General features: G+C 51.0%; 1 protein-coding gene across 6 annotated transcripts; it reads left to right on the top strand.

Moving 5' to 3' along the window:
* The first annotated feature begins 14 nt into the window (after positions 1-14).
* On the top strand, positions 15-16,875 carry Raver1 (ribonucleoprotein, PTB binding 1). Of its 6 annotated transcripts, XM_078035946.1 has the most exons (14): positions 16-271; positions 1,729-1,795; positions 4,543-5,012; positions 10,088-10,279; positions 10,405-10,534; positions 10,900-11,000; positions 11,751-11,838; positions 12,156-12,367; positions 12,463-12,556; positions 12,725-12,759; positions 13,815-13,889; positions 14,758-14,898; positions 15,282-15,365; positions 15,461-16,875. In XM_078035946.1, exons 1-14 carry the CDS (start codon positions 53-55, stop codon positions 15,605-15,607), a joined length of 2,055 nt encoding a protein of 684 aa, XP_077892072.1. In that variant the 5' UTR covers positions 16-52; the 3' UTR covers positions 15,608-16,875. The 6 variants fall into 6 exon arrangements, with proteins under 6 accessions (XP_077892075.1, XP_077892072.1, XP_005336179.3 ...); XM_005336122.5 differs by having other exon boundaries at positions 12,463-12,759; XM_078035949.1 differs by lacking the exons at positions 12,463-12,556; positions 12,725-12,759 and having other exon boundaries at positions 15-271.
* The last annotated feature ends 59 nt before the right edge of the window (positions 16,876-16,934 follow it).

The raw sequence follows: 16,934 nt of genomic DNA, 5'->3' as shown, positions 1-16,934 counted from the left end.
TATGCCGCTCCGCCCTGGCTCGCTGGTCCCAGAAGGCGCCGGGTTTCCCAAGATGGCGGCCGACGTGTCCGTTACTCACCGGCCCCCGCTGAGCCCGGAGGCTGGGACCGAGGTTGAAGCCAGCGATGCCGCGGAGCACCGGTCTCCCGAAGAAGAGTTACCGCCGCTAGATCCAGAAGAGATCCGGAAACGCCTGGAACACACCGAGCGCCAGTTCCGTAACCGCCGCAAGATACTGATCCGGGGCCTCCCGGGGGACGTGACCAACCAGGTATGGGGGGGGCCTGTGTGGGAGCGTGGCGGGAAATACCACCGTGCGCGTGCGCGGGGGGAACCAGGCGACACCAATGCTGTTGTCGCCCAGGGGGCATCGGCGGGGGCGCAGGATCCTCAGCAGGGTCGGAAGAGACCAAGAACGAGATGTGGGGGGACTCTGATGAAGGGAGAAACCAACTTTGAATTGAGCGAAGACGTTGCTAGGGGAGACCACAGGCTTGGGCTAGACGGAGTGATTGAAAGGGGCGGGGAATGTTAGGGGGCGGACAGTTTTAGCCCTGATGGGGGATTGTGAATGGACTACCGGATTGGGAGGTGCCATCTGCTCAGATTGTGCTTTCCCCCCACCCCTTTTCCATCCAGTGGCGGGATCTCATATCTAAAAGTTTCAGGGTTAGAGTATTTCCTACCATATCACGCATTTATTCATGACTCTTTAAGAGGTAGATCCGGAAGTTGTAGCTGCCTTCCCCTAAAGGCTCAGGAATGTTTTGGGAAAATGAGGTCTCCTGCCATCATCTTTGTGCAGGAAAGGCCGCCCTGTGTTCTGTGGCGCTCCTCTTGGCTAATCTTCCTGCTAGGAGTGCCCTTTTCTATGGCAGTGCTTCCCTGTGCTCTTTGGACCCAGGGAAATGCCATCGGTACTGCAGTGCCCTGTGGGAATGGAGGGGATTGGATTGCTTTACTCTCTGCTGCTGAGAATCCCTGTTCCCTGGCCCACCAGCATACCTGCCACTTGCCTTTCTTGCCATGGGTACATGGCAAGTGGGGTCCCAAGAATGTTAGGAAGGCTTGATTTGGACAGACCCGGGCAGATGTCACTGTGCCTTGTCTGGTTTGTTTCTAGAGCTGGTGCTCTTCCTTGTGCCTACCTTGTTTCAGTTGGGAACACATTGTCCCTCTTGTAAAGTGTACAGTGTATCTGGCACAAGCAGGCCCCCAGCCTCGCCCTTGAAGCTGCTTGTGAGAAGGTGGCCCTGTAACAAGAGGGAAATGGGAGGCATGTGAAGCCACACAATGTAAGCTTATTAGGTACATGAGCTCCCTGGTCAGGTACCCCTGGTTAGTGTTCCCACTGCTGCCCTGACCAACTGCACATGTTTCTTCACCTCTTTGAGCCTCAGTTTCCTCACATACAAGATGGGTTTGTTAATCCTGAATTAGAGTTGTTAAAAACAGTCAACTTGCAGATGGAGCTTCAGACAGGTTCAGCAACTTCCTGAAGGTACACACTCTGTGTTGCGTTATTCACATGGAATCTGCAGCCAGGCTCTTAATATCAGCTCTGCTGGGGATGAACAGAATGGGCTTGGGCAAATAATGTTGTTAAACCTCAGTTTCCTCATTTGTAAAACGGGGTGGTAATTCACCCACCTGTGTAGTTGGTCTACCTGAAGGTGGCACCTGGTTGTTCCCTAGTGACTCCCTCTCCTTTGATTTCTGTTTCCACAGGAAGTACACAACCTACTCAGCGACTATGAGCTCAAGTACTGTTTTGTGGACAAATACAAAGGGACAGGTTTGTGGGGAAGTGGGGCGGACCAGGGCAGGAGAAAACAGAGTCTGAAGATGGGAGGGTTTTGGCTGTGCATCTCCTTTCCTAACTTTGGTTCCAATACCTTTTCCAAGGCCAGTGCAGCATGAGCACCAGTCTGTCCCTTGTCCCAAGGTGCCCATTTTGGGACAGCCTTGCTGTTCTTCTCTGTGCTGTCTGGCCAGACACCAGGGCTTGGGCTCACCCTCTTCCTGCACTACTTGCCCCAGCCAGCCAGTCACCCAGGTCTTTTCTCCTTTGAGCTTTCCATTCTCTTGGCTTCTACCTGTCCTGTGTCCCCCTCCATCTCTACTTAAATGGCAGCCCCTCTGTAGCTTCTTTGCTTCCATGATTTTAGCCTGCCTCCTGCATCCCTCAGGGACCCAACTCTAGTCTCCTTTCAAATCTGATCAAACCTTGATCATTTTTTTTTCCTTCCCCAAAACCTGCCTGAGACCTTTCTAGCACTGCCTTGCAAAAATGTGCACAAGCCTCTCCACTTCCTCAAGCACCCATAAGTTTCTGGGCTGTTCCTTTTGCTACTGATCTTAGCTGTGCCCTTTCTATCCAGGCTGCACCCAGGTGGGCAGCTTTGGCCTCCTATGTGAAAGGCCCTTGGTAAACATGTCCTGCCAGGATTGTGCCGGGTGTTAGATCTCACAGAGGTTTCACTGACAAGCTGTAACTTAGGTAGGAGGGTGCCTTTTGGGGATTACCTGGCAGACTGGGGTAGTAGTTAAACTCTTGGGCCCTGGAGGCAAACAGACCATCCTGGTCTGTCCTCACTCTGGCTATAAGCAAGTAACAAATGATGCATTAGCATTTGTGTCTGCCATATACAAGATGCTTAGTAAATAGCCATGGGGACAACAAGTCAAATAGTTTCTGAATACCTAGTAAATTTGCCCCTCAGTACCCACAGAAGATTGTTTCCAGGACCTCCTTGGATATAGCAAAAGCTAAGTATGCTCAAGTCTATTATATAAAATGATGTAATATTTGCATATAACTCACACATATCCTGTATATCTTAAATCATCTCTAGATGAGTTATAATACCTAATATAATGTAGATGTTATATAGATAGTTGTTATACTTATTGTTTAGGGAACAACAAAAAATCTGTTCATGTTTAGTACAGTCACAGTCCCCCCTATATTTTCAATTCATGGTTGGTTGAATTTACAGATGTGGTACCTGTGCTACAGGGAGCCAACTGTATGTGCCAAGCATGGGGAATCAGATGTTGAATGACACTTTTCATTCAAGCAGTTTTTCAGCAAATACTTATTCAGCACCTTCTCTATGCTGGGTCACAGAGACACGGCTATGAACCAAACAGAGATGGTCTAGTCTGGGAAGAAGGATGACATTCAACAGCTCCAATCATGAAGTTTTGTGAAATGGTCTTGGGACCAAAAGCTATAGGGAGGATGCTGTGTGAGCACAGAACCAGGATCATAGGAGTAGTCAGGATGGCTTCACCAGGGAAGTGATGTTTGGCCTTAGGCCAAGGTGGATTGGGGTTGAACAGTTAATGGAGGGGTCCTCTCTTCCATACTCAGGGAATAGCAGTTACAGAGGCCCCAGGTGCAGTGTGCCTGGTGAGGTCCAGGAAGCAATAGCAAGAAATGCAAAAGGCCAGCCAGACCGTAAGGCTGGGCCACACAGACTTTGCAAATAGAAGACACTGGAGCTGAGGGTTGAGGCACATGCCTGTAATCCCAGAGACTTAGGAGGCTGAGACAGGAGAATTGCAAGTTCGAGAATTTGAAGTTCGAGGCCAGCCTCAGCCACTTAGCAAGGCCCTAAGCAAATTAGTGAGACCCTATCTCAAAATAAAAAGGGCTCAGTGGTAAAATGTCCCTGGGTTTAAACCCTGGTACAAAAAAAACAAAGAAAAGAAAGAGAAAACAAAGACACTGAGGGGGGTATGGCACCATTTGAGTACCTTTTGGAACAAAGCTTCTTTTTGTGACTGCTAGGTGGATTGATAATTTGGAATGGCAGGTGGCTGAGGGACATTTGATGGCCTTGAACAGTGGCAAATGAGGGATGCAGAATGGACCTCCAGAGCTTGACTGCCTGGGTTAATTTTATTTTGTTTTTTGTTTCTTTTTTTTTTTTTTAGAAACAAGGTCTCACTATGTTGCCCAGGCTGTCCCTGAGCTGCTCGGTTCAAGTGATCCCCCTGCCTCAGCCTCCTGAGTAGCTGGCAACAGGCCTGTAGCACCGTGCCTGGCTGACTGCCTGGTTTTAAAGCCAAGCGTTCTCTACTGGGCAGGGGGTTGTTTCCTCTGCCCCAGACCTGTGGTTGTGAGGATTAAGTTATTCCTATTTGACATATGAAAAAGCTCAGAGCCCATTTTGGATTTGGGGCTTAAACCCAGGCTCCATTGACCATGTACTTAACTACTCCTCTCATTGTCACCCAAGTTTCTCCCTAAGTTCCTAGGACAGATCAGGTGCAGCTGATGAACACTGCTGTAGGTTGTGAGCAGGTGGAGGGGTGACAGAGGGAGTGGGCCTCGTGGAACCCTGTAGCCCCAGTTGGCTGGCTTGCACTTTTCTCTATAAACTGCTCAAGGTTGGCAACTGTTGGGATTAGCGGGGGGCCTGAGATGTCTGGTGGCTTCATTTTGAAGTCACATCTGGTTTAGACAGTATGGAGTTGGGGGCAGGCCCTCAGGGGCCCTGGCTGATCTGTGTTCCCCTGCTCCCTGCTCCGTAGCCTTTGTGACCCTGCTGAATGGGGAGCAAGCTGAAGCCGCCATTAGTGCTTTTCACCAGAGCCGCCTGCGGGATCGCGAGCTGTCGGTGCAGCTGCAGCCCACGGATGCCCTGTTGTGTGTGGCCAACCTGCCCCCTAGCCTCACACAGGCGCAGTTCGAGGAGCTGGTGCGGCCCTTCGGCAGCCTGGAGCGCTGCTTCCTGGTCTACAGTGAGCGCACTGGCCACTCCAAGGGCTATGGCTTTGCGGAGTACATGAAGAAGGACTCGGCTGCCCGCGCCAAGTCGGACCTGCTGGGCAAGCCACTGGGCCCCCGCACATTATATGTGCACTGGACAGATGCTGGGCAGCTAACACCTGCCCTCCTCCACTCTCGCTGCCTCTGTGTTGACCGCCTGCCACCAGGCTTCAGTGATGTGGATGCCCTGCGTCGGGCGTTGTCTACAGTCCATACACCCACCTTCTGCCAGGTGAGTCTGGGGCCCAGTGCAAGAGACTTTTGGGAGCAGATGACAGCCCAAAGTATCTAGGATGGGTCCTTTGGAGTCAACTGCTTCTCTAATCTGGTTCCCTTTTCAGTAAAGCAATAGCCACACAACTTTGAATGGGGTTCTTGGAAGAGGACCTGGGGTGCAGTAGGTGAGAGCCTAGAATTGGACTGGACGGCTGGGATGTGAATCCCATCCATTGCAGGCCTCTGCTGGGTTCTCCTCCCATCAAAGGCAGGCAAGGCTGCCTTTAGAGTCGCTGATCTTGACTGAGCCCTGCTCACACTTCATCATTCACTCATACAAGCATCAGATGTTTATTGAGCACCAGATATGGGGGCCCAGTATGGTCTCATAGGAGGACCCTGTGTCTTGAGGTCAGAGAGTCAGGTTTGGTCAGATTCCAGCCCTACTCTGGACCCTGGGGAAATCACTCATTGTCAGTGATTCAGTGTCATTGGTTTGGCAAGACAGTTCCTTGTTTGTTCAAGTCACACATGCCAGGCACATCTGTGTGTGTTCCTTGCCCTGTGTCAGGCACAGTAGGATAAGAGCAAATTAGGCCCAGCTCTCTGAGAGCCTCCAGAAATCTTATCCACAGATGCCCAAGGAGGCCATTCCTTCAGCACTTCTCATGCAATTTACTGTCCTGTAACAATCCAGAGAAACAGGTGTCATTCCCATTTTCAGGATACTGAGGCACAGAATTGGTAAAGGGGCATGCCCACAGTTATATAGCCTTGGATACAGCAAAAGCTGAGGATGCCTGGTAGTGTCAGGATTCATGCAGCAACCTGGCTCCAGAGTCCTGGGCTGTCCAGAAGCCAGCATGTGGGCTCAGATGGGACATTTGTGGGTTCAGACCTCAAGTTTGCAACTTTGAGTGGGTATGGTATTCTCATGTAACTGAAATGTTGGTGCCCCATTTAACTCAGGTATCCATAGGAACCTGACTCCTTGTATGCTAGTTACTCATTCATCTGCTACCTCTGTTGCACACCTATGTGCTGGGCCCTGTGTGGAGCTGAAAACAGACCAGTAGTTCAGTGACCTCATTCTCTTGTGTGGAAGCTAAGGACCACAGGAGCATGACCAGCTGTAGGTCTTCTCCCTGAGCCTCACTTTACCATCTTGAAATGAGGCTAGTAGTGCTGTGGTTTTTATTACTATGTTTTTTGAGATGGGGTCTTACTACATGTCCCAGAATGGCCTTGAACCCCTAGAACCAGGTGGTCCTCCCAATTCAGCCTGCCAGGTATCTGGGACTACAGACATCACCCCACACACTTAATAGTTACTTTGAGTGGAATATTATGAACAGCTGCCCATTTATTCTTTCATTTACACATTTACCACCCATTTATTCATTCATTTATTTTTACCTTTTTCGATTTTGGGGATTGAACCCAGGACCTTGCATATGCTAGACAAGCAGTCTACCATTGAGCTACACACACTGACACCCCAGTTATTGTCTGCTGTGTAGCACACGTTGAGGTGACCACCTCTGAGCAGCTCACAGTCATGTGCAGGGTCCTGAATGGAGGAGTGCTGGGAGTCAGGCATGTCAAGATATGTGCCTTAGTCCCCATGTAGAGAAACTGTTGTCCTTTGACCCTCTGAATCTCTGGAAGATAGGAATGATTATGAGAAGATATGTGTTGGGCCTCTGCACTGGGCCTGACCAGAGATGAAGATGAGGTGCTCTCTGAAATTGAGCTGAAACCAGCACTTCTGCTTAGGCACTTAGCAGGTGCTGGGCCCTGGCCTAACAACCTCCCATAGCCTCAAAACCAGGCCTGGCCCCTGCCTAAAATGAGAGACTTCCCCTGCCCCTTGTTGAGCACCTTGTTTAATGCTCTTAATAATTCTGTCAGGTGTGTCTGGTTGCTGGTCTCATTTTACAGATAAGAACACCAGGGACAAGGATGTACATCCTTGGTCAGCCAGCCAGTGAGAGGCAGGCTACGGTTCAAGGTTATGAAGCTGACCTGGGGCCCACACTCTTAGCCAGGCAGGTACAATGCCAAATGCCAAGCTGGGAATTTGCTGTCCTAGTGGGGAGCATTTGTTTTCTACATAATCAAGTTAAGAACACCTAATAAATCCATGGAAACCCACTCTAGAGCATTTTGCCATTTATTCATGAACAGGTTTACTCCTCTTAATTGCCTTATTTGATTACAAAATTGCTTTAAGCCAGACACAGTGGCGCATGCCTATAATCTCAGCAGCTTGGGAAGCTGAGGCAGTAGGATGGCAAATTCAGAGCCAGCCTCAGCAATTTAGCCCTAAGAAATTTAGCAGACCTTGTCGCAAAATAAAAGAGGGCAGGGCCCAGTGGTTAAGTGTCCCTAGGTTCAATTGCCAGTGAACTTTAAAATATTTGCTATATAGTAAATTTGCAAAATTTACTATAGAAATATATGTAAAGCAGGATCATGGGCTCAATGTGACTCAGCATTTTCAAGACCTTGGATTCCATCCCCAGCACAATATATGTATATATATGTACACACACATATATATACATATACACACATGTATGTGTGCATATATGTGTGTGTGTGTGTGTGTGTATATATATATATATATAACAAAGCAGGTATCCCAATACCTTGGTTGTTGAAAAGTCTTTTCTGCTTAGTTATTTTGTGAAAGGCAATCTAGACATACTTGAAAAATTCAATAGGGGCTGAGATTGTGGCTCAGTGGTGGAGTGTTCGCTCACCTAGCACACAGGAGGCACTGGGTTTGCATAAGATACTGGGTTTGATTCTCAGCACCACATAAACATAAAATAAAGGTATTGTGTCCACCTACAACTAAATATAAATGTATAAAAATATATATAAAATTCAACATTCAACAGATCTTGAAAGGCCAGTGGGAAAGACTCCCAGCCCCTAGCACTTTCTCTGGCTGATCCTACTCACACCAATTTGTCTCCTTCTACCAAGATTGTATAGAGAGAGCATACCAAATGCAAACTTCTGAAATAGGAAACATTCAAATCTGAAACTTTTTTTTTTTTAGATGAGGACTCACTGTGTTGCTCAGGCTGGCCTTGAACTCCTAGGCTCCAGATATCCTCTTACCTCAACCCTCTGATTAGTTGGGACTATAAACGTACGCCACTATGCTCAGCCCCCAAACTTTTTGAGTACTGATTGACATGATGTTCAAAAAGTTTCAGATTTTGGGTTTTTAAAAATATTTATTCATTTATGTATCTTTAATTTTTTAGGTGGACACATTATTTTGTTTTTTATGTGGTGCTGAGGATTGAACCCAGTGCATCATGCATGCCAGGCGAGCGCTCTACCTCTGAGCTATATCCCCAGCCCCAGATTTTGGATTTTTTTTTTTTAAAGATGCTCATTCTATAAAGTCCATGCAAATATTCTGAAATCTGAAAAACTCCAAAATCTCAAAACACATGGTCCTGAGCATTTCAGAAAAGGGATATTCAACCTGAATTATGTACATTTCAAAATAGGTGTACACATTCCTGCTTTTCCTTGTTCTTGATCCCCCCAAATTCTCATTTCTGGTTTGATTTGATTTGGCTAGGTTTCTGCACTTTGGTTTTATCTTTCTGTATTTGGACATAAGCTCGCTCTTAGTCCTCCTGTGCCATATACCATTTTAGGGACATTGCATTGGTCTCAAACCTTAATAGTCCTCTCTGTGTCATTAAGGACAGGGATGGACAGCACTATTTCCTGAGACAGCCTTTACCACCCCAGGGAGCCAGGCCTGTGAACAATACCAGCCTGTTTTGCCTGTGATCCCTGCTTTGGCTTGGTGGCCTAGACAGGAATCCAGCCCTCTCTCAGCCTCAGTTTCCTCATCAGCAAAGGGCAGGCACTGGCCTCTGCAGTGCAATGGCAAACGCCAGTGGCCTGTAAGTGTGCAGTCTGTGTCAGTTACAGAGGGACCTCCTTGAACACTTACAACCTGGGGCGGGGCACTGCTGCCGGTCACCACTGTGCTGGTGAGCATCTGCTTGCTCCGGGGCAGAGTCTACCCACAACTCTAGCACCTGAAATACCCTGAGAAACTAGAGACTGGTTCCCTGAATTTGTGGCAGACCCACTTGGCAACAAAGCCTGAACAAAAGTGGGTCATCTGTGGCCTCCTTATTTTAGCCTTCCTGCAAAGCAGTTGTGTCTTTGAGGTCCAGGGAGCTGCCCTAGACCACTCCAGGGGTGACTGGGATGTGATATACACTATGTGCAGCATTTGAATGTCCTAATCTCCAAGTCTTAATCCTGGAACATATCTGAACTCAGAGTTGTGGATAAAGGCATGTGGGTCTGAAGAACAAAATGGCTACTGTTGAGGGCAGCTGAGAGATGTTCCTGTTCTGACCATGTCTATACCTCTGTGCTGGCTGAATGACCTCCTGCTTGGCACTGTCAGCCTCAAACCTCAGCTTAGAGGCACCTGCCTCACCTAGGGATGTGCACTCTTCCCAGCCCAACTCAGGCAGCACTCTAGGACACCTCCCAGTCTCCCAGCTTGTGTTTTGATGTGCTCGAGAGTCTTTTTAGTTATAGATGGACATGATACCTTTATTTTATGTGAGGTGGGAGGGACACCTCACATATTATTTATTTTTATGTGGTGCTGAGGATGGAACTCGGTGCCTCACACATGCCAGGCTTCACCACTGAGCCACAAAATCCCAGCCCCTGGAAAATCTTAATCAGATTCCCTTCACCATGGCATGAGGCCTAGGGCAATTGACCCATGTGAGGCAGGTCCTAGCTCTGCTCTCCTCCCAGCTTTGTGGCCTTGGGCTGCTGAACTTTTGGTCCTCAGTTGCCTCTGATAAATGGATCTGAGAGCTTCTCAGAGCCATTGCAAAGATGAGTTGATCTAACACAGGAGCAGGACTTGAAACTAAGTTCCTGGCACTAAGTCCACCCCTTCTGAGGACTTGCTGTCATGATTGGGAGCAGTATCTGGTCCCTGTTGTCACTTCACATGAGGGATGGCACTCAGGGTGGTATGGTCACTTGCCCCAGTGCTCATAGCCATCTCCTCCACAGCTGGCGTGTGGCCAGGATGGGCAGCTGAAGGGCTTCGCAGTGCTGGAGTACGAGACAGCGGAGATGGCGGAAGCAGCACAACAGAGGGCGGATGGCCTGGCCCTGGGAGGCAGCCACTTGCGAGTCTCCTTCTGTGCCCCAGGGCCTCCTGGCCGCAGTATGCTAGCTGCGCTCATTGCTGCCCAGGCCACAGTGAGTTTGTGTGGGAGGGACTGTTCCCCAAGGTAGGCATGGGGGCCTCCCTCAAGACACTGGGCTCTTGGGGGATGCCCACTGTGGCTGGCAGCACTCTTAGCCACCTGTGTTCCTCTCTGTAGGCCCTCAATCGTGGCAAAGGGCTCCTGCCTGAGCCAAACATCCTCCAGCTGCTGAACAACCTGGGCCCATCTGCCTCCCTTCAGCTGCTGCTCAACCCCCTGCTCCATGGCAGCACAGGGGGCAAGCAGGGTAAGGGGGCCAGGCAGCGTCACCAAGCACTCACCAGGGCCTATAGCCTTGTCCCTCCCACCTCACATCAGAACGCCTCCCCTGCGCTCTCTTCAAGCCTCAGTGGCAGAAGCTCCTGAGGGTGCTGAGAAACAGGCTGAGGGTAGAGGTAGCTGGGGGCAGCCAGGTGGGGTGGTGGGAAGAGTGGGCTATTCCTCCCTGGGGTGGATCCTGCCTTTCTGGGCCCTTCTTCAGGCACATTAGGTGCTCTCTGAGAGCCTCAGTTTCCTGCCCTCTTAGCAGTCTTGAGGCAATGTTGAATGTAGTGGGGACAAGGGATTGTCTAGCCAGGACTACTATCCAGCTTCCCCCTGCATCTCCCCCAGGCCTCCTGGGCGCCCCCCCAGCCATGCCACTGCTCAGCGGGCCTGCCCTGTCTACAGCACTGCTGCAGCTTGCCCTGCAGACCCAGACCCAGAGCCAGAAGGTAACTATCATGGTGGACACCGGGCTCCCTCCGCACCCCACACTGCACAGCCCCGTCTTCCCCTTTTAGCACCTGAGTGCTGCCAGTGGTCCCCCAGTGGAGTTGTGGGATATCTGGCTATGTCGTGTCCCTAGGGCCCAGGATGACCAGCCTCTTCTCTCATGGCAGGGTTTGGCTTTTTTTCACTATGCAGGGGACAGCTGGCCTAGATAGCCAGGGGCAGGTCAGGCCACACTGGACACACTCTTTTACAACCTGAAGCTGGGTGTGGCTACAAAAACCACTGTACTATAGCAAGTTGTAAATAGCCATCTTGCTTCTAGGGAAGAATTTCCAGGCCTCATTCTGCCCAGTGTCCCTCGCAGATGCACATAATATACAGAAAACACATGCTCCACTGGCTTAGTTTACTGGGGCATGTATTCAGTGATATGGCTGTGTCTGGTGGCAAGTGACACTGAATTTGTGGGTTTCAACCATTGTGTGACTAGAGTGACCAAAACCCTTTGTGGCTGTGGTCAACACTATCTGTGATGATCAGCAAGGGATCTGGGTGCCTATGGACTGTCACTGTATATGTGTCTGGTAGTAGTGGAGAGCTTGGGGTTATAGGTCCTGACATGCAAGTATTTCCTGTGACCGGCACTGGGCTGGAATCTGGGTGTGCTGGGTGTTGTGACCAAGGCTCTGAGTGACACCTGTCTGCTACCCAGGTCACCCTGTCTCCAGCTGTCTCTGCTCTGTTCCTAGAAGCCTGGGATCCTGGGAGACTCACCCCTGGGCACCCTCCAGCCTGGGGCCCAGCCCACCAACCCCCTCCTTGGAGAGCTGTCTGCAGGTAACATGGACCCCACCCACCCACCCCTCTGAGGTCCCATTTTCCTTCCCAGCTCTCTTCCTCCCTGGGAATTATAAATTCCCAGCTGTGTGGCCTTCGGCAAGTGACCTAACCTCTCTGTCAAGTGGGTGCTCATGTTATAAGGGTAGCCAGGCACACCCTGGAAGTTAATGTCTTAGAGGCATTTGATCAGGGGCTAGATGTTGGGCAGTGTTGCCCCTTGGCCTCTGGGTAATTCCAGGCAGAGGCCCTAGGGCCCAGGGAAGAGGGGTCCTTCTGGCCTAGGCCACTGACTGATACTCTTCTTCTCTCTGAAGGAGGGGGCCTGCCCTCGGAGCTGCCACCCCGGCGAGGGAAGCCACCACCCCTGCTACCACCACTGCTGGGCCCCTCTGGGGGTGACCGGGAGACCATGGGCCTGGGTCCTCCAGCAGCCCAGCTTACTCCACCCCCTGCCCCTGCGGGACTCCGTGGCACAGGCCTCAGAGGCCTTCAGAAGGACAGTGGGCCTCTGCCAACTCCCCCTGGGGTAAGGCTCCTCCTTGCACACAGCATCATTCCAGCCTCCCGCTTTGCGACATCCCCTCTGCTTGGGACCTTGCAAATCCAGCTCTCCTGTCACAGGTCTCGCTACTAGGGGAGCCCCCCAAGGACTACCGGATCCCCTTGAATCCCTACCTGAACCTACACAGCCTGCTCCCAGCCAGTAACTTAGCGGGTAAGGAGGCCCGTAGCTGGGGAGGCGCTGGGAGAGGCCGCCGCCCAGCTGAGGGCCCCCTGCCCAATCCTCCCACCCCTGGTGGAGGTGGTGGTAGCAGCAAAGCCTTCCAGCTCAAGTCCCGCCTGCTCAGCCCCCTCACCAACGCCCGCCTGCCCCCTGAACCAGGGTTGCCCGACAGCTATGGCTTCGACTACCCCTCGGTAAGTACCTGGCTGCCTGGGATCAGCCATCCCTGAGGGCCAGGTTCTGTGGTCCCTTGTCCCCTGAGAGTAGCTCAGGGATACAAGTTGAACATCCCTAATGCAAAAATCCCAAATCTGAAAAGTTCTACATTTGAAAACTTTTGAGCACTGACATGCCAATACAAGTAGAACATTCCACACTTGACCTCATGTGGGTAGGTCCCAGTCAAAATACAGACATGTTAACCATACATGTAAAATGACTTTCAGGCTATGTGTGTTAGGTATATATGAAACAAATTTCTTGTTTAGACTTGGGTCCCATCCCCCAAATATTTCTTCCTATATATACAGGTGTTCCAAAATCTGAGAGTCCAAAATCCAAAATACTTCTGGTTCCTAAGGTTTCAGATAAGAGACACTCATCCTACTCTGCTTCTCTGGTATTAATTGTACCTGGCCAAGCATTAGGGAGACACCAGGGGATTTGTTGGATATGGTCCCTGCCCTTAAGGCTCCTATTGCCTTTCCATTCCCAGGACCTGAGTAATCTCACCCTGCATTTGTCTTTCTGTCTGTCCTGTGAGGTATTAGGCATTACTGTTTCTCCATATTTAAAGAACTCAGAGTCCTGCCTGTCTTTCCATTTCTGCCTCCAATGTGAGGAGGATTCTTGTCTATATCAGAGATTTGGTCTTTATGAGATCCCCACCACCTACTGATCAGAAATTATAAAGTGGACACCCACAGGCCACTTGTGTTAGGTTTGACTCACACTGGATTAGAAAACAACAAAAGACTGAATAAAAACTGCTAGAGTTCACACATCCCAGATTCCCAGCTTGCCTTAAAAACTATGAACCTCTGACTCCCTTGGGTCTGTACACCATAGCATCCATCCCTGGGACCAGATCCACCTGCCCGCTGGGAACAAACTACTTCTGGTCTCACTTCAGCTGACCCACCTAGTCACAGGCCCTGTACCATGAATTTGCCTCCTTCCTGGGGGCAGGGTGGGGGGAGGGTGGCTGGCACAGATTCAGACCATATGTGTTTCTGCTCCTTTCATTCAGGATATGGGACCTCGGAGGCTCTTTTCTCACCCACGGGAGCCAGCCCTAGGGCCTCATGGACCTAGCCGACACAAGGTAAGAGTAGCTTTTTCATCCTACCCCGGGTTATAGCAGTTAACAGGCTGGCCCATTACTTAATAGCTGAGCAAAGCTAACTTTTTTTTTTTTTTTTTTTTTTTAGACTAGTGATTGAATCCAGGGCTACTTTATCACTAAGCTGCATCCCCAGTTATTTCTTTTTTTTTTTTTTGGTACTGGGGTTTGAACCCAGAGTTGCTTAACCACTGAGCCACATTCCCAGTCCTTTTTATTTTTTATTTTGAGACAAGGTCTCACTAAGTTGCTTAAGGCTTTGCTAAGTTGCCAGGACAGGCTTTGAACTTGTAATCCTCCTGCCTTACCCTCTGGAGCTGCTGGGAATTACGGGCCTGTGCCACCACATCCATTTTTGAAATAGGGTCTCACTGTGTTGCCCAGGCTGGTCTTGAACTCCTGGGCTCAAGTGGTCCCCCATTTAATCCTCTCAAGTAGCTGTTATTACAGATGGCTGCCACTGTTCCTGGCTGCAAACTTTTTTTTTAAATTTCTCACCATTCTGTGGGGGCAGCAGGCAGTTCCTCCAATCACTTGGGAGCTGAGTTCATCAGGGGCTCAGTGGTCCCCAGTGTCCCCTCACAAACGTGGTAGTTCGTAGGCTGTTGAAGGATGCTGAGCCGGGGCAGTTTATCTCTTATCCACATGGAGCTCATCCTCCCACAGGCCAGCCTGTGCTCACTCAAGTGACCATGGTCTCAGGGTTCCGTGAAGGACCAAGGGAGAGCAGGTCCCCATGTGCCAGCTTTCTTCATTCCTGTTGATCAAAGCTCATTATGGTGAAGCCCAGAGTCCTTTAAGAGGGGATCCTACAGTTGTCTTCATCACTCAACCAACCCCCTCTCTGCAGACGTCTCCCCCACCCAGTGGCTTTGGAGAGCGGAGTGGTGGAGGTGGCGGGGGGCCCCTTTCTCACTTCTATTCGGGCTCGCCCACTTCCTACTTCACCAGCGGCCTGCAGGCTGGCCTCAAGCAGAGCCACCTCAGCAAGGTGAGGAGCCTCCCCAGCCAAGGACAACCAAGATGTGGGGGTTGGGGGTGTCTGCCTCCAGGGCTTTGTGACCCTTGGTCCCTCAGCCAAGGCTGGGGCAGTGGCAGCCGTTGGGCTTGCTCAGGGAAAAGTGAAAAACACTTACACACTGCCCCTATACCTTCATATTGAGTGGTAGACTTCTTGCCTTCCCTGCTTCCTCTACCATTGATCCAGGTAGCTGGTATTAGCCCCAGTTGACAGGAGGAAACTGAGCCTCAGAACTACAGTAATCTGCCCCAGACCTTATTGGTTTAAGTGGCAGATGCAAGACATGAACCAGAAATCTCTCACCCTCCCTCTGACCTCAGGATTGACCTTTCCCACTTCTCCCATTTTTCCAGGCAGTCGGCTCCTCCCCTTTGGGCTCCAGTGAAGGACTCCTGGGTCTGGGCCCTGGGCCCAATGGCCACAGCCACCTCTTGAAGGTACATGCAGGGGCAGGAGGTGGGGACATACTAGGCTGGGAAGTCTCAGCCCTTGGGTGGCCCCTGATCTGGTTCCCCCTGCCCTTTGTCTCCAGACCCCACTGGGCGGCCAGAAACGCAGCTTTGCTCACCTGCTCCCCTCACCTGAGCCCAGTCCAGAGGGTAGCTACGTGGGCCAACACTCCCAGGGCCTTGGTGGCCACTACGCAGACTCCTACCTGAAGCGGAAGAGGATTTTCTAAGGGGCCAATGCTAGAGATGCTCAAGGGCCTGCACCAAATTGCTTTTGGGTTTTCTGGTGTTGTTTTGTGTGTGCGCGCGTGTGTTTTTGTGGTTGTTTTTTTTTTTTTTTTTTTTTTTTTTTTTTTAATTTTCTTTCTTTCGGTAATAGAGAAATCTCTGAAAGACTTTGCTGACCAGCCAGCCGGAGCCCAAGGAGTATGGTGGCATCCGGGAGCCTCATGGCACCTCTGGCCTGCTCCCAGCGCCGAAACCCCGCAGCCTTAAGAGAGAGGGGCCACAGTCTGCTCTCTCCCCCTCCTGTGTCTCCTGTCCTCCGCCTGTGCCCGGCTCTCTGGGAGTCCTCTCCTGCCTCATCACTCCTGTATTTTGGCCTTTCGAGTGCCTTGGAGGTTTCCCTGACCTCCCGTGAGGATCAGAGACTGTCCCCCTTTTTTAACTTTGACAATTGACTTCTGTTTCCTTTTCTAATTTTTATTATTTTTTAAGCCATCCAGGATGAGCCCTAGCTCTGATTGCATCAAGGTCCAACCTGTCTGGGCCTCCATTCCACACTTTGCAGTTTGTAACAGCTCCACACTTTTCTCTTTTTCCCATGTCTGCTGCAGGCATGGCTATCTCTTGCCCCTACCTGCCCACTCTGGCCAGTACCCCAGCCCTGGGTCCCCAGCTCCCTACCACAGTCCCCTTGCCTTCTGATGCCTTAAAGTTGGGCCACAGGCCCTGCTGGCCAGAGCCTCTCAGATGCCGAGCTCCAGAAGCTTGACTCAGGACCAAACAGCTCTGGCCTGGGGATTGGGCCCCTCTACCCAGGGTCTCCAACCCCGGGACGGTAGAAGGCCAAAGCCTTGGTCTTGGCAAACCAGCCCTCACCACCCCTTCACCCAGGCCTAGGTGCAGAGACGGGCTTTCTCTGCCAGCTTCAACCAATCCCCCTGCCAGTGGGAGTGGGCTTTCCATGCCCATCTCCCGGAATCTCTGCTGTCTCCCCTTGTTGAAGATGAGCTCCATCTCCACCCCAGGCCAGATCCCCCGGAGCTGGCCTCCTTTCAGCCCAGTACGACTCATGCAGATAGGCTGTACACCTGCCCACCAGCAGGACCTGTCCACCTGAGGTGACCCTGGGCACTGCCCCTGGCCAGCTGGGCCACCAGCTTCCTTGTCTTGACTCTGGGGCCCACATTCACTTCAGGGGATGTCCTCTCCCCAATCTTCCCATACAGACCTTTGCTGAATTAAAGTTTGTAAGTAAACGGTTTTAAAGAAATAAGAGCTGGCTGTTTCTTGGGATGACAATGGTCCTGGGTGGGAAGGCCAGGTTGATCTAGG

The sequence above is a fragment of the Ictidomys tridecemlineatus genome, chromosome 2 (genome assembly GCF_052094955.1).
Source record: "Ictidomys tridecemlineatus isolate mIctTri1 chromosome 2, mIctTri1.hap1, whole genome shotgun sequence".
Classification (NCBI taxonomy): domain Eukaryota; kingdom Metazoa; phylum Chordata; class Mammalia; order Rodentia; family Sciuridae; genus Ictidomys; species Ictidomys tridecemlineatus.
Note: the sequence above shows the minus strand (reverse complement) of the source record. Positions and strands in the feature narration are given on the sequence as shown.

Excerpts from the sequence above, each read along its gene's own strand:
- Raver1 (XM_005336122.5), top strand. The coding sequence starts at position 53 with ATGGCGGCCGACGTGTCCGTTACTCACCGGCCCCCGCTGAGCCCGGAG. Across the intron at positions 10,280-10,404 it reads TCATTGCTGCCCAGGCCACA|GCCCTCAATCGTGGCAAAGG; the intron begins GTGAGTTTGTGT and ends TCCTCTCTGTAG. Across the intron at positions 13,890-14,757 it reads ATGGACCTAGCCGACACAAG|ACGTCTCCCCCACCCAGTGG; the intron begins GTAAGAGTAGCT and ends CCCTCTCTGCAG.